This window comes from Rhinichthys klamathensis, unplaced genomic scaffold, assembly GCF_029890125.1.
Source record: "Rhinichthys klamathensis goyatoka isolate OS25496 unplaced genomic scaffold, OSU_Roscu_1.1 h1tg000115l_1, whole genome shotgun sequence".
NCBI classification, from domain to species: domain Eukaryota; kingdom Metazoa; phylum Chordata; class Actinopteri; order Cypriniformes; family Leuciscidae; genus Rhinichthys; species Rhinichthys klamathensis.
Window position 1 is genome coordinate 1,307,821 of NW_026606652.1, and position 18,154 is coordinate 1,325,974.

The window sequence follows — 18,154 nt, forward strand, 5'->3', positions numbered from 1 at the left end:
GTCATTTGAACCTTTCTGGATCCGCCATCAAATTAATAAGTTAAATTATATCAAGTGCTGTAAGAAAAGGCTATAAATCTCCACCTCAAACATCCTCACACGCAACATAGCCTACTAGCCGAGACTCCTTCTTTATGTGTACAGATGTGACGTATTGACGCAAAGACAAGCTCGAATCTCCCGCGGAAATCCACCAGTACCACTGGAATTAAAAACATTACAAGCTTACTGCTTTGAATCGAGCTAAGGCAAGCAGATAGTTTTGAACACTGGCTGGTTATGTACTTGCTCAAAAATCTATTTTGGATAAATTTTAACCCAAAAATGTTACGGACTGGAGCTTTAAGTATAATCAACTTGGATGTTTAAGTCATTTCAACTTAAATGACATTAAACTGACTTAAAATTAGTTGAATCTTGTATAACATTTTTACAATTTCTTCACTTATTTTGATGAGTTAAGCATGAGCAATGTAAAAATAACTTAATTTTTTAGGATAAATTCTACAAGTTAGTCAGAATTTACCACAATAAATAGGCTACAATAGAATGTGATAGTAAAGGTGGTCATGATTAGTTTGTTATTGGAGGATGATGTTTTCTCTTCTTTTTATAATTCTTTTTAGTTTATTGTGTGGCCGTTTTAGATCATGTGTGACTTTCTCCATACGCGTTTTAAAGTGGGATTCTCAATAGAATTCAAATGGGTCGCCCATTTTGTCATCAGCGTCGCAATAGGAACGGCTTGCCTTGCTCAAATCTTATCACACTTTTGGAGCGCGCTGGTGAACGCGCCTACGGTGATTCGCGCGCGCCACTCATGCAAAAATAGACAATTGGGTTCAGTCTTATTGCGCAGATAATTGGTCCGTTCTGTTCGTACGGGAACTTGCGCACGACGTATATAATCAGTCAATTATAGTAATACGGGAGGTATTATAGTATAGGTATACTACTATATATAGTAGGTAGGTAGTATTGGGGCTATAGTATAAAGCTTAATTAGATTTGACAATGTTTTGTTTTTCCTCTGCAGTGGAGTTGTTGGGCACGCGCTCGGCGTTGGAGTTGGAGATCCCCAGCTTCTGCCTGTGCGCTTCTGTGCAGCTGCGCATGCGCGGGGAGCTCCCCGTGCCCACAGACTTGTCGCTTTGAGCCCAGAGCGCGCGCGGGTGGCACACAGAAGCTCCCGGCCAGCCAGCGCGCGACGTTACCATGAGCCTCCCCACTCCGCCGGCAGAGACTCCACGCGCAGAGAGTGTCCACCTGACGATAGCAGCGCGAGAGCCACAGACGCACGATGCCCGGGGGAAAGAGAGGGCTGGTGGCACCGCAAAACACTTTCCTGGAGAATATCGTCAGACGCTCGAGTGGTGAGGGGCACGCTTGTGGTTTCTGGAATGCATTAGGTCACTTATCGTTACAGTGCCCATGTTACTCTGCATTTACATAATCAGTTAATCGTACTAAAACAGGTAGCTTAATTAATTTAAAGCTGCTTTTTTGCAGTTATTCGTAATTAGCTATTTATATTACATTTAAGATGTGAATCATCATGGACGCTGTAATGCTAATGTAATGTTTAATGCTTTAACTTCGTATTTTTTTTTCTCTTTTAGTGGTTTTTCTGAGCTGGGTAGGGTAGGGCCTACATTGTGATTTTTTTTTTAAATGCATAATTTACACAATGACAGGCTATTTGTTTTTGAGTTATAGAGGCATTATTTACAAACAGCATTTATTTCTGTTTATTATATATATATATATACACATTTATTTATTCAAATGTATATTGTGTGTGTATATATATCTATATATATATACATTTATTTATTCAAATGTATTTCTTATTTTGAGTTAGGTAATTTTTCGTCCTTTCATATAAAAAAAGGAGAGCACAGTATTGTCAACATCTTTAGATAAATTAACTACTAGACAATATAACGTTAAGCAGCCGCAATTGACATTGTGTAGTACTAGTACCAATACTTAATTTATTATAATTACGCATTTCTCGTTCAGTTGTTTTATTTCTCCTTCAGTTGATTAAAATAAACTCAATATACAGTTGCAGTCCACGTCTCTGCGCCTCAGCTCTTCAGGACTCCCATGAAGTCGGCCTGATTGTTTTGAGAGAACTGTTGCGTTTATGACCACTAGAGGGGGCAACATCTCTAGTTCCTGTCACAGTAATGCTGTTGTGTCTGGTTTGCCGTCTCCATTACAAACAAATCGAATCTGAGAATGATAGTGTATAAGACATGATAGTTTAAGTGAGAAAAAAAAAAATCTAAAACGAGTTTTTAAAACATCCCATTCACATTATGAGGTCAAAAAGGCTGCATTTTGTAGTTGTTTTGTTTTATGATGTTTTGAAAGTCTACATTTTCTAGAGATTACACCAGATGTTACAGTAGGATAAGTGACAGTAATAAACTGTGTGTGTCAGGTCACTAATTCCTGCTCTCTCTTTTATACTTTATCATCTTCTCTGAACATTCAGAGACAAGTTTCTTGCTGGGGAACGCTCAGATTGTGGACTGGCCTGTAGTTTACAGTAATGACGGCTTCTGCAAGCTGTCTGGATACCACAGAGCAGAGGTCATGCAGAAAAGCAGCACATGCAGGTGAGAGGATGTACACGTGACCATAGAAATCTGTAGATGTTACACAGTTCATGCTGAATTGAAGATATCTGGTGTTGCAGTACATTTAAAGGGCCTTTATAACAATTTAAGACTGAAGCTTTAAAATATTTGTTGTGCATCCATGTGCCCATTGTAACAAAACCAAGAAATAATAATGTCATAATCTTAGGGTTGTGCATTACATTGCCTCTGCCTAAAATGTAGTATTATACAGTAAATGATATATATATATAAATCAACGTGTTAGGAATTTGGAATTTAAGTAGATGAAAGTATCTTTTTGGCCCAGCCATGATCTGGCATTGTAGTGGCGTACTGTGAAAAAAAAAAAAAAAAACTAATTTCAGTAAGTGGCTTGAGACACAGATATACTGCAGTGCCTTCTGCTTAGTGCATATTTTTCTGCTATGCTCACAAGACAATCTTTTTATTTTATTTTTTATTAATAAGCTTTTATCTGTGACTGCAAGAGAAACAAACAGGTTAAGATGCCATAATTGGCCCCACTTTGCTTGAAGGGTGAGGTGCACATACATTTCAGAAAATCTCTGTAATCTCTTAATCTTTGTTAGAACATATGACCATGAGCCACTCATGTGGAAAAATCTGAATCCTGAACATCATCTGAGCATTTTACTTCCATGAATCTTTAGACTGGGATTTATGTAGATTCTAATGAATTCAGGGAGGGATAATTACTTAAAAACCATGCTCTGTGTGAATAATCTCTCTCTGTAGTTTTATGTATGGAGAGCTGACAGACAAGAAGACCATAGAAAAGGTGAAACAGGCCTTTGATAACTATGAGTCCAACTGCGTTGAAGTGCTGCTGTACAGAAAGAACAGTAAGTGCGACTTCAAACAAACATATACAGATACTAACATCTTTAAAGTTTCTTATAATGTCTAGTAGAGGTGTTGTAAACAGTAAAAAATCATGTTGACTAAAAGAGCTACTAGATATTACACAGCATGGAATATCTGAACAAACAGTATTAAACACTTCCATGTACACTACTGGTCAAGTTTGGAATAATTATATTATTTTTATTTTTTATTTTTTTGTCTTTAGTCTCTTGTGCAAGGCTGCATTTATTGTATCAAAATACAGTAAAAATATTAATACTGTAAGATATTATTACAATTTAAAATAACTGAAATAACTATTGTAATATATTTTAAAATGTAATTTATTTTCAGAAATCATCTAATCTGCTGATTTGGTTCTCAACAATTAGTAACTGTTTTTGCTGCTTAAAATCTTGTTGTGGGAACTGTGATAATTTTTCAGGATTCTTTGATGCATACAATCATTGATTTAGAATAGAAATCTTTTGTAATAGAAATCTTTCTGTCACTTTTGATACATTTAATGCGTTCTTGTTGAGTAAAAGTATTAATTTCTTTTTTATACTAAATACCCTAAAATTTTGAATGGTTGTGTATGTTTCCACACAAATCAAAACTGTTTTCAATATTAATAATAATAAGAACTGTTTCTTGAGCACTAAAATATCATATTAGAATGATTTCTGAAAGAAACTGGAGTAATGGAGTAATGAAAATACAACTTTGCCATTTTTCCTAAGAAAAAAAAACATTGGGGGAAAAATAATCCAGTGGAATCCTAGCCAAATTTAGCAAAAAAAAATTTACATTTTTTTTTATTATTTTTTATTTATTTATTATTAAACACACTTATTTACAAAACACAATTTACAAAAACTCTCGTTGGGAGACTCGTGTGCAGAACATAGTTAAACACAGTTAAATAGAACAAAATTTGGTATAACATGGATATCATGTGCTTATGAAATTATTGTCATCTATTAAAACACAATATATACTATGGTAAATATACATACTTCTTTACTTAATAAATACAGGAGCATGTTTTCATCAACATTGGTTTGAAGACTTAATATGAAAAGGCTCTGAATTAAAGATTTAATGATTTGTCAGAAGTCATGTGATGATGCTGACTTTGACCTCTGACCTTGTACAGGAACTCCGGTGTGGTTCTACATGCAGATTGCACCAATCCGAAATGAAAATGACAAAGTGGTTCTGTTCCTGTGTACATTTAAGGACATCACCGTCTTTAAACAGCCTATTGAAGACGAAAGCACCAGAGGTGAGTTTGATATATACACACATGTACTGTACAATAATATACTTGTAACGTCAGTGATGCATTCAAAATATATACTTGTCTGAAAGACGCAGACGTGCATGCTACACTCGAGTTTGTTCTGACAGATTAACACTTCCTCTAATGTGCTTATGTCATATAAATAAATATTTCTTTATGATTGGCAAGCATTGCTAGTTTTTTCCTTTGGCACTCAATCTCAAGTGTTATTTTCAAGCACGTGTGTGTGCGTGTGTGTGTGTGTGTCTGCCTGCCGGGGGCTTGTTTCTTAAGCTGAAATATGTTATATAGAGTCTGTTTCCAAAACTTCCAATAGTGTCTGTGGATGAATTTCAAAAAACCTGTACAGCTCAATTTTCAACAAATTATATTTTACCTGTAGAAAATAGTGAAGCCTGTATTTTTTTATGACAATTATTCTTTACAATAAGACAATTATTGTTACAGTATTGAGAATCACTTTTGAGGATAAAGGGTAATTGTTACAGTAATGAGAATTACTGCTTAACATGAAAATAATGGTCCTTAGTTTTCTTTATACTAAATTATTTTAGGGTGAAGTGTGACTTGAGCATGTTTGCATCAGATTCAACATTGTGTGTGAGATGAATGTTAATCATGCAAGAATCAAAGAGAAAGAGAGAGAGAGATTTGAAACAGCTCCAGACAGTGTTTCAGCAGTTATATTTCATTGCAGGATCATAACAGGAGCGAGAGCAAACACTTCTTCCACTTTTACTCAACATAAAAAACTTTGCTGAGTCATATCTGAGCCACAGAGGACTTATGTTTTGGATGTGTTCATGATATATATCATTCATATAAAGTCATCAAAGAATCCTGAAAAAAAGTATCACGGTTTGGACTAAAATAATAAGCAGCACAACTGTTTTCAACTTAATAATAATTATACATGTTTTTTTTTAGTATCAAATCAGCATATTATAATAATTTCTGAAGGATCATGTGACACTTAAGACTGGAGTAATGATGCTGAATTTTCAGCTTTTCACATGAATAAATTACATTGTAAAACACATTAAAGTAGAAACATGACAATATTACTGTATTAATGCAGCCTTGGTGTCTATAAGAGACTTCTTTCAAAAACATAAAAACTGACCCTTACTATATATATATATATATACACTCACCGGCCACTTTATTAGGTACACCTGTCCAACTGCTCGTTAACACTTAATTTCTAAGCAGCCAATCACATGGCGGCAACTCAGTGCATTTAGGCATGTAGACATGGTCAAGACAATCTCCTGCAGTTCAAACCGAGCATCAGTATGGGGAAGAAAGTTGATTTGAGTGACTTTGAACGTGGCATGATTGTTGGTGCCAGAAGGGCTGGTCTGAGTATTTCAGAAACTGCTAATCTACTGGGATTTTCACGCACAACCATCTCTAGGGTTTACAGAGAATGGTCTGAAAAAGAAAAAACATCCAGTGAGCGGCAGTTCTGTGGGCGGAAATGCCTTGTTGATGCCAGAGGTCAGAGGAGAATGGCCAGACTGGTTCGAGCTGATAGAAGGGCAACAGTGACTGAAATAACCACTCGTTACAACCGAGGTATGCAGCAAAGCATTTGTGAAGCCACAACACGCACAACCTTGAGGCGGATGGGCTACAACAGCAGAAGACTCCACCGGGTACCACTCATCTCCACTACAAATAGGAAAAAGAGGCTACAATTTGCAAGAGCTCACCAAAATTGAACAGTTGAAGACTGGAAAAATGTTGCCTGGTCTGATGAGTCTCGATTTCTGTTGAGACATTCAGATGTTAGAGTCAGAATTTGGCGTAAACAGAATGAGAACATGGAACCATCATGCCTTGTTACCACTGTGCAGGCTGGTGGTGGTGGTGTAATGGTGTGGGGGATGTTTTCCTGGCACACTTTAGGCCCCTTAGTGCCAATTGGGCATCGTTTAAATGCCACGGCCTACCTGAGCATTGTTTCTGACCATGTCCATCCCTTTATGGCCACCATGTACCCATCCTCTGATGGCTACTTCCACCATGTCACAAAGCTCTATTCATTTCAAATTGGTTTCTTGAACATGACAATGAGTTCACTGTACTAAAATGGCCTCCACAGTCACCAGATCTCAACCCAATAGAGCATCTTTGGGATGTGGTGGAACGGGAGATTCGCATCATGGATGTGCAGCCGACAAATCTGCGGCAACTGTGTGATGCCATCATGTCAATATGGACCAAACTCCCTGAGGAATGCTTCCAGCACCTTGTTGAATCTATGCCACGAAGAATTGAGGCAGTTCTGAAGGCAAAAGGGGGTCCAACCCGTTACTAGCATGGGGTACCTAATAAAGTGGCCGGTGAGTGTATATATATATATATATATAATTCTCCACTTTTTGGTGATTAATCAAATCAACAAACTTGTGAGATTAAACTTGTGAACCTTTTTGTACAAAATGTCAGATGCTTGCTCACGATGAAGCACAACATGCTCTTTGAATTTTTTTTTAATTCAGTTCAGTTATGCAGAACCTTTATGAAAGCAAAATATTGAATTGAGTTTCATTTGTGCAGATTATTTTAGAAGAGCACTGCACAACTGAACTGAAAGACACATTCGGGGGCCTATTTTAACGATCTAAGCGTTTTGTCTAAAGCGCACGGCGCAAGTGCACTTAGGGTGTGTCCGAATCCACCTTTGCTAGTTAAATGATGAGAAAAATGGTCGACGCGCCTGGCAGCATGGTCTAAAAGGGTTGTCCCTATTCTTGTAATAAGTAATGGGTGTGTTTTGGCCGTAAGATCAGATTCCCATCCCATTCATTCCCTTTAAAAGCCAGTTGCGCTCACGCCATGGCGGATTCGCTATTTACATGGCGGAATTTCTAAGCGGAAAAACTGAATGCTTCTCTAGCGAGGAAAGCGAAAACAGATCTGCTCGTGCGCGAGGTTAAAGCACACCAAATCACCTATTGGCGCTAATGCGCCCTTTAAATAACAAAAAAATACTGCGCCATTGACTTTAGATCAGGTTTCAGTTGGTCAATAGCAAAGTCTATTTCAGTTGCCTCAAATTAGCAACACGCCAACAATGCGCCTGAACACACCTCGTTTTCAGACCAAGCACAAATGGACGCAAATGCATTTGCTATTTAAACAACGTGGTGCAGGTCTTGAAAATGATAACTGCGTTGGGCTAAAACTAGCAAAAAACACTTGCGTCGAGCCTGGCGCCGCATTGTGCCATGTGTATGATAGGGCCCTTAGTGTGTGTTACTGTATGAACACAATGCATGTCTTTTCAGTTCAGTTGTGTAATGCTTTTCATTAAATGTCTTGTAGGTTGGACCAAGTTTGCACGTTTGACTCGAGCGTTGACAAACAGCAAATGCACCATTCAGCAACTCACACCCGTGAACAGAACCGACGTCACTTCGCACAAACAGTCCAGACTCGCAGAGGTGAGCACACACACACACACACACACACACACAGACACACACACACACACACACACACACACACACACACACACACACACACACACACACACACACACACACACACACACACACACACACACACACACACACACACACACACACACACACACACACACACACAGAGGCAGCATTTGCTTACATCCTTGACTGCACAATACAAGGTTATACAAAACTTCATCTCACGGAGGACAAACTTGTAATAGAATCACACACACACAGGATGCTGCTGTAACGCAATCTCACACGTGTCTGTTGGACAGCAGAAGTCAACAGTTGACTGCCAGAAGCTGCTATTAATAATTAACACTGATGAGGAGTGTGTGTGTGTGTGTGTGTGTGTGTGTGTCATAACCCCGGTTCGCTTTTCTTAAGTTTACGATTTACTGCTCTGTCACTGTTGTATGATGGTGTTAAAGAGGATGGAAATGTGTTAATTTTTTCAGTGTCAGGAAGGAACAATCTTACTAGATATTTTTTGATGAGGGGGAACATTAAAAGATGGGATAGTTTTGCAAGGGTGGATGCTTTTATCATGGTTTAATGTCTCTGATCCTTGCTGAATGTGTGTTGTTGCAGTGTTCGCAAGGCAGCATTACACTGGTTGAGGTTTGTTCTTATTCATTAACTCTCAAGTATTAAACTTCTGCAATTCATTCAGCCTGAATCTCTTAAAGGGATATTCTGGGTTCAGTATAAGTAAAACTCAATCAACAGTATTTTGACAATGTTGATTAACACAAAAATTTATTTAGACATTTTCTCTCTTTTTCTTAAACAAAATATAGGTTACAGTGAGGCACTATAATGGAAGTGAATGGGGCCAATCTGTAAATGTTAAAATACAGTTTCAAAAGTAAAATTACATGTTAATTTGATTTTAGTGCTAACTAACTTTTATCAAATTAAAATGCCTAAAACCTTAAACAACTGTACAAAAATATGAATACACATTTACAGCTCAAATAATACATAAGTTTTAGCAGAACAATTCTTGTAAATGCTATTTAAAAATTATGTGCTGCATATTTCTGCTTTTAAATCCCAAAAATCGACCCCTTTCTCGTCCCTTTTGCAGTAAGTGCCTCAATGTGACCTTGATATTTGCACACTTTTAAAAAATGTTAAATAAGGGACTAGTCAGTTTTGCCACAAATGTGCCATAAATGCTGTTGATTGAACCTTATTGTATTTAACCTTTGATTTGCATTGAATTCTATATTTATTTATATTTATATAAACATTATACTTTGTAAACATATTTTTTCTTGCTTAAACTTAAGTTTAAAAGTCTCCTCGTGACTTACACTGACAGAATTCTTAGCATTCAAAATGTGCCACCATTTTTGCATTCGAATTCTGATTGGTCTTCTTTTCTTGCATATTTTTACAATCAACTATTTAAAAATAGCGCCGATTAATATATGATCTGAAACAATCTTTCTCCCTCCGTCATCTTCTATTCTTTATTGTCTCTTTGAGGGGAACTTCTGTTAAATCTCTGAGTAAACTTCATGTTCTGTTAATACAAAGATGCATAATATACAGAAAACAGTGTATTGTCCAGGGAAGAGCAGAAATTAGTCAGAGCTAGAATTAATATTGAAACAAACACTTTCCTGAGGGCCCTCTTTATTTCATTTCATTGTCACTCTCTCTAATGTCCCTAAAGATAATCTGCTTATTGGGGATGTCAAAAATACAGTGTAAAAATGATTTTTCAAGGTTGTAAATAAACAGTATTTTCTTGTAGAACTACAATGATCATTATTTTAGTATTTCTACTTATAAACATTCACATTTAATTCAATGTGTTACTTGCAATGCTACGTTTCATTGTAATTACTTGTGAACTTTACTAGCAATTTCTGAGTGAATTCTTTGTTTCCAAATTGTTTCAAATCCTACACCAATTTTCTTTCAGGGCTGAAAGGAATTATTCAAAAATATGTATAAATTATATTAAATTATTGTAAAGCTATATATATATAAATAACTTGATCATACATTTTCCAACAATTAAATTCAAAACAAATAATGTCAAAAAATGCGAAATGCCACTGGCTTCGGTATTTAACTTATGCAATTTTGCCATTTTTCTTTTCCTCTTTGTCTCAGATCCTTCAATCCCTTTAATCTTTTTTTGTCTCATTCATCTTTCTCAGGTGCTTCAACTGGGTTCTGACATCCTTCCGCAGTATAAACAGGAAGCCCCTAAGACCCCGCCTCACATCATCTTACACTACTGCACCTTTAAGACCACCTGGGACTGGGTCATCCTCATCTTGACCTTCTACACTGCCATCATGGTTCCTTATAACGTCTCCTTCAAGACCAAACAGAATAACGTCACCTGGCTGGTTCTGGACAGCGTTGTGGACGTCATCTTCCTCGTGGACATCGTGCTCAACTTCCATACCACGTTTGTCGGGCCTGGAGGGGAGGTGATCTCGGATCCGAAGCTGATCAGGATGAATTACCTGAAGACCTGGTTCGTCATAGACCTGCTGTCCTGTCTGCCCTATGACATCATCAATGCTTTTGAAAACGTGGATGAGGTGAGAAACCGTATAACCGTCGCTTTGCTCCTGGTTAGGACTTGTATATGTTTGAAACTTTTTTGTTATAAGATAAGCTGTAGTTGGCTTTTTCAAATAAAACTCAGCAGTGCTTCAAACACTTGTTTTTTTTTAACCTGCCAACTCCTCAAAGATATAAGAACGAACAATTATTTCCTATGTCAGGGCTTCTCACAGGTACTCTTCTGAGAATAGTGCTTTAGGGTTCTTGTTCAAATTCATTTCAACTTTTGAAGAGCTTGATAGTTTTGGGACAGAAAAACAAAAAAGCTGAACTGGCAGCAAACATTTTTTTTGCCAGAAAGAAAACCTCAGGTAGTGGCACATAGACATACTTTTTATTGACGGCATAAAGCAGCTTATTTTGGCCAAACACTATCATTCGCGTGGATTTAAGGTATATGTGTTAATAAGCAATTTTACATTGTGACGTGACGTGTAGCCAGGTATGGTGTCCCATACTCTGAATTTGTGCTCTGCATTTCACCCATCCAAGTGCACACACGCAGCAGTGAGTGAGTTTTAAACACACACACCATGAACACACACCCGGAGCAGTGGGCAGCCATTTTTGCTGCGGCGCCCGGGGAGTGATTGGGGGTTAGCTGCCTTGCTCGCTCTTCATTCACTGAGACTCGAACCCATGACCTTCGGGTTACAAGCGACTCTCTAACCATTAGGCCACAACTGCCTCATAAGGGTAACACTTTAGAATAATGGTCCGTCATTAGGTTAACTAACAGGTTAACTAACTATGCAGGAAGTAATGCAGGACAAATGAGTATTACTACATTATACTTCAGCTACTAATAATAACTAAAATGGGAACAAGCTTAACTAATCATTAAGCAATATCAAATGTAGGACTTAGATAGGTAATCAATAATTACTGAATGAGATTAGCCTCATTTAGAACTATTAACTATTTTAGAACTATTATGAGAAATTATAAAGAATTACCAATTAATTACTAATCACAACAATCGCAACTAATTACTATTCACAACTAATTACCACTAATTACTAATGTGTCTGAGAGAATTGAGCGATTGTCTTTTTTACTAATTTGACATGCATTACTTCATGCATAGTTACCTATTAATGATGGACCATTATTCTAAAGTGTTACTAAATTAAGTTCTGACAAATTAGTTTTTCCACAGAAGCTCTCATTTGATCAACTCTGTACCCGAAAACCCTACTTCAGTTCCACAATTTTGAGAGCATTATGCCCAATGATGGAACTTTGTGCAGTCTCTGGGTGTGCCTACCTTCTGAGACAGTATTTACTAATACACAGTCTGTACATACTAATATATTAGAGGTGTAACAATATATCGCAATACACAAATGCAACAATATATATCGTGGATAGTGACAATATGTATTGTGTATAGTTCATCCGAAACGAAAATTTTTGTGTGAGAAAAAATTCAAGTTTACAGAGTTTTAGTGTCAGTAGTACTACATTAAAGTGCCCCAATTATGCTATTATGCCCATATAATGTTGTTTTGGAGTCTCCTACAACAGGTTTACATGCATCAAAGGTCAAAAAACTGTTTTTGCACATCACCACATTTTTAATGATTCTCAAACGACTCGTCAGATGAATCAATCTCTCTAAATCCCTCCTTTCCACAAGCTACTCTGCTCTGATTGGCCAGACAGCTTAGTCTGTTGTGATTGGTTTGCCGCGTACAGTGCGTCGAAAACAAAAACGCCCATTGCCATAACAACGTCAGCTCTGTTGTCCTGTGTAGGCTTCCTACACCGTAAACTAAAGACAGTAACAAACAATGACGTCGATTTTACCATATTGGAAGAACTATTCATTCAACCCGAACCTCCATCGCAATGACAACTCGAGCAGGACGTTTCTCAGTGAGAAATGTTTCTCAGTTTCTACACTAATCAGTTTGACGGTACATTATAAGATTGGCCTGCCTGCAGTCCATTATAAGAAGTTGCAACCCTAATTCCTCACCATCAGCATTAACAAGTGCATGTCCATCAACAAACCGATTATTCTACAACCCGAATTCCGGAAAAGTTGGGACGTTTTTTAAATTTGAATAAAATGAAAACTATAAGACTTTCGAATCACATGAGCCAATATTTTATTCACAATAGAACATAGATAACATAACAAATTTTTAAACGAAGAAATTTTACACTTTTATCCACTAAATGAGCCCATTTCAAATTTGATGCCTGCTACAGGTCTCAAAATAGTTGGGACGGGGGCAACAAATGGTTGAAAAAGCAAGAAATTTAGAAAGGATTCAGGTGGGAGAACATCTAGCAACTAATTAAGTTCATTTATATCAGGTCTGTAACATGATTAGCTATAAAAGGATGTCTTAGAGAGGTAGAGTCTCTCAGAAGTAAAGATGGGCAGAGGCTCTCCAATCTGTGGAAGAGTGCGTAAAAAGATTGTGGAACACTTTAAAAACAATGTTCCTCAACGTCAAATTGCAAAGGCTTTGCAAATCTCATCATCTACAGTGCACAACATCATCAAAAGATTCAGAGAAACTGGAGAAATCTCTGTGCGTAAGGGACAAGGACAAAGACCTTTATTGGATGCCCGTGGTCTTCGGGCCCTCAGACGACACTGCATCACTCATCGGCATGATTGTGTGAATGACATTACTAAATGGGCCCAGGAACACTTCCAGAAACCACTGTCGGTAAACACAATCCGCCGTGCCATCTCCAGATGCCAACTAAATCTCTATCATGCAAAAAGGAAGCCATATGTGAACATGGTCCAGAAGCGCCGTCGTGTCCTGTGGGCCAAGGCTCATTTAAAATGGACTATTTCAAAGTGGAAAAGTATTCTATGGTCCGACGAGTCCAAATTTGACATTCTTGTTGGAAATCACGGACGCCGTGTCCTCCGGGCAAAAGAAGAGGGAGACCTTCCATCGTGTTATCAGCGTTCAGTTCAAAAGCCAGCATCTCTGATGGTATGGGGGTGCATAAGTGCATACGGTATGGGCAGCTTGCATGTTTTGGAAGGCACTATGAATGCTGAAAGCTATATAAAGGTTTTAGAGCAACATATGCTCCCCTCCAGACGACGTCTATTTCAGGGAAGGCCTTGTGTATTTCAGCAGGACAATGCAAAACCACATACTGCAGCTATTACAACTGCATGGCTACATCGTAGAAGAGTCCGGGTGTTGAATTGGCCTGCCTGCAGTCCGGATCTTTCACCTATAGAGAACATTTGGCGCATCATTAAACGAAAAATGCGTCAAAGACGACCACGAACACTTCAGCAGCTGGAAACCTATATAAGGCAAGAATGGGACCAAATTCCAACACCAAAACTCCAGACACTCATAAACTCGATGCCCAGACGTCTTCAAACTGTTACACCATGGTAAACGTGCCCCCGTCCCAACTATTTTGAGACCTGTAGCAGGCATCAAATTTGAAATGAGCTCATTTATTGGATAAAAGTGTAAAATTTCTCAGTTTAAACATTTGTTATGTTATCTATGTTCTATTGTGAATAAAATTTTGGCTCATGTGATTTGAAAGTCTTATAGTTTTCATTTTATTCAAATTTAAAAAACGTCCCAACTTTTCCGGAATTTGGGTTGTACTTGTACCAATTTATTTACTGAATATTTTTCTAATATATCATTTTAGAACACATGGAACTGTATCAATAACAGTGCATTTATGCAATGTATACCTTAGTCGAGCTCTAGAGTGAATGACTGATGTAACAAAAAAACGTTGGTAAAACAAATCTTTCCTCAAAGTAGTGAGAACGACAGATAATCTGCATTAATAGACACAGTTTTAGGCCCACAGCTGATTAGCAGAAGTATTTCAGTAATAATGTGAGTTAACCAGTTAGCAGAAGACCTACACATTATAAAAATCAAAACTACGTTTTTTGAACACCATCTTTCAAGAGCAAGCGGTTTGCGAATCCTGCATTGAACTCTGAGATTTGATAAGCGGTCGTCAGTAAAATAAAGGCAACACAGGAAAAGTTTAGGATTATACTGCTGTGGTATCGTGGTAAACAGGGTGCGATTTGTGAAAAAAAACAGAGGGGGGGATGTTTTGAAAAAGTTTTATTCATAAAAATAAATCATGAGAACATGAACTTCATCACTGCATTTGCAGGAATTGTAAAATCTTTTTTCTTATCAACTCATGAAGTAGCCTAACGCAATATTTTTACTCTAATAGCTTATATGAACTGATCACGCACAACGAAAAAACACGCAAGAATTAAATCCCCCTCCCAGTACCATGGATAGTGCCACTCGGCTTGACATGTCAAAACACTTATTTATGAATGGCAAAATTAAATGGGACAACGTAGTGTCAACTTAAACATAAATACGCTATAGTGTAGGCCTTTGCATCATACTAGGAAAATAGTCTTTTTCTGCATTCCTGTGGGAAAATCCGCAGCTTTCCAGTGGGCGGTCAATTTCGGATTTTATTGTTCTATCGCACTGACATTTCACATTACAGCGCTTTACTTAGTTTAGGCTAGGATACTTCTATCAGTCTGCTGAACCATGGATTGATTGCAAAGTTAAACCATCACAGTAGAAACAGTTTGTACTGCTGTTAAAGTAACAACGTTAACGTTACATCGCGATGCTGAGCTACAGTGAAATGATAGAAAAGACAGATGCATTATCTGTGTCAATTCGCGTCTACCACACCGCGCTAAACGCCTCCGACATACAGCTCCACTGCCCAGTCTCGCAAGTGTTGATAGGCTATTACTTGTGAGGAGTAACCAATCAGATAGCGCCGTGGGCGGGACATTGAGCAAGTCTGCAGAGAGGTGATTACAGAGAGGCTGCGGCCGCTAAAACAGAGCCAGCCGAAGGAGCGCATTTTAAAATAAAATTGACTTTAATCAAACCACGGATCCGTGATAAGTTTTGTGATCCGTCTCGCCACTAGTGTAGTAGCACTGATCACTTTGAGGGGGGGATAAATTTATCCCCCCGGGGATAAAAAATAATTAAGCAGAGGCAGGGATACTTTGACCAGAAAGGGGGAAATCCCCCGCATCCCCCCCCGCAAATCGCACCCTGGTGGTAAAGATGAATTTTAACCACTGATTCTTCACATGCTCGTCCTTGGGCAGTGAAAAAAAAATGGCTTTCACATTGTAGATCACAGCTTCTTCTCGACATGATGCTATCCAGTATCCACAGGAATCAGCTGCCGGTTTGAGGTTGAAGTTTTCCCTGGTGTCTGCGCGCGCAAGAAGTGGGCGGGCAATATGCTAATGTTTCGTCTTGACGTCACAACGAAACGGCTTATGACTCGTTTGAAAAACAATTCATTTCATTGACTCAGAGTCGACTCTTACTTTTGAAAGACGACAACTTTATATACGGTGCACTTTCAGATTTAAAACTTTGCAGGATGTTTTCATTCACTTAGAGCTATGTTACACACTACATGAAACGTCATTTTCAAAAATCCATAATAGAGGCCCTTTAAACTACTATATGTAATAATAATGCAATGGGGGAATATTTGTGGGTCCTGATAATGCCAAATGTCTTGTTACCAGTAAAAACATTGTTTTAAATATATCTAGTCAGTGACAGAGTGTAAGCATATTCGTCTAAAATAATTCTGTATTTTCAGCTTCAGAATCATGAATATTTTAAATCTGGTGTTATTATTGTCCTGTGCATTGGGTTACCAGTCCAAGCCCAAATGTAATACCAAATTTAGCATTTTAATCAACAGCACAATTTTTGTTAACATTTTACCATATGTCTTGGAGTATCGCAATAATATCGTATGATTTCAGTATCGTGACATCTTGTCTATCTCAACAGTTAATAATATGTCATGAAATTCGTTCATAATAGATCACAGTACATTAACTAATGTTAACACATACAACTTTTAATTTCAAAAATATATTAGTAAATGTTGAAATTAACATTATCTAAGACTAATAAATGCTGTAGGTTTATTGTTCATTGTTAGTTCAAGTTAACTTATTAACTAATGTTAACAAATGAAACCTTATTGTAAAGTGTTACTGTATTTTCTTGTTTCATGCATAAATCTAACAATATTTAGTGAGGTTAATGCTTAAAACAAGACAAAAAAAGTAAAAAAATTCACCACCAGTCCTCATTTAACCATTTTTAAAAATAAAATAATGCATACTGGCATTGTCTTCCATCATGCACTATACATAAGTGTTAATGGCCCTTAAAAGTTGGCGTGTGCTCTTACCAGCCCTCACCCACTGTATACATTATGCAAGTTTAATGTACAAGTTTTGCCTAAGAGAGCCAGAAACCTTCTGAGGAAGCCTTTATATCATATATATTACTATATATACTGTGACAGCATGAGAGGTTCAGGATCTTTAGTGTGTGCAAGTTCCCGGTAAACACCACTTCAACAGTCTCTTCAGTATGTAGGTGTGTTTAATAATTAAACAAAAGGTTTACAACTTAAATCTCTTCAGCTCAAAAGTAACTTAATCTTCTTTGTTTCACAGAGGTATGTGTCCTTTCTCCAACCACACACACACTCATCAACAGTTTCTCACACCCACTATTAGAGCCTGCTGCTGGTCTCATTAGCTCCAGCTGTACTCTCAGGCAGCCTGGGTTTTGTAGTCCTTAACAGACGGCCATCTTGCTCCAGCCATCTGAGGGCAATGTATCTGCCCTCTAGAACACGCCCTCTCATGATGCCACAATACATAATATCACTATATTATATTATAGTATGGACCCCATAATCTACTGTTCCTGCAGAGTCCTCTGCACCGAGAAAGTACAGCGGTAGCAGCAGAATTGTCCTGCCCCAGTAGAATTAGTAGAAATACTTCTGGGCTAGTCCCAATTTAACTGGGGCAGGACATCTACTGTATATTATATATCAAGCACACAGAATTTTATTCTGTACACTGTCTTTGGAGTGTTTTATTTTTCTTCCTCAAGTCCACTTAATCAAGGTTTCTTGTGCCAAAAACATAATTAATATAATTAACATAATTTTCGTAATTAACCCCCTTATGCATCTAGTCCACTGCAGTGAATACATCTTTAAAAACATTTTTAACCATCAAGGCTGTGATAATCACCATGGGTGATTGATTATATTGACCCATTCCCATAATTCTGTATGACCTGTTTATTTGTCATGGCATTTTTCATTTATGTCAACAAATTCGATATGGCTTAGTGTAGTAGCTCAGCTGGAATATCATCTATTTTTCATCATCTAAGGGGTTTTCTCAGCGATGCCAT

The 18,154-nt window shown here is 37.6% G+C and overlaps 1 protein-coding gene across 1 annotated transcript in view; it reads left to right on the forward strand.

The window, feature by feature from the left end:
- The first annotated feature begins 1,001 nt into the window (after window positions 1-1,001).
- Window positions 1,002-18,154, forward strand: part of kcnh5b (potassium voltage-gated channel, subfamily H (eag-related), member 5b) — a 41,573-nt gene continuing 24,420 nt past the window's right edge. Inside the window, exons 1-6 of the mRNA XM_056254898.1 lie at window positions 1,002-1,373; window positions 2,504-2,627; window positions 3,387-3,493; window positions 4,654-4,782; window positions 8,134-8,252; window positions 10,457-10,849. Of these exons, the coding sequence (XP_056110873.1) occupies window positions 1,301-1,373; window positions 2,504-2,627; window positions 3,387-3,493; window positions 4,654-4,782; window positions 8,134-8,252; window positions 10,457-10,849 (945 nt within the window). The 5' untranslated portion in view covers window positions 1,002-1,300. The remainder of the gene's footprint in view (window positions 1,374-2,503; window positions 2,628-3,386; window positions 3,494-4,653; window positions 4,783-8,133; window positions 8,253-10,456; window positions 10,850-18,154) is intronic.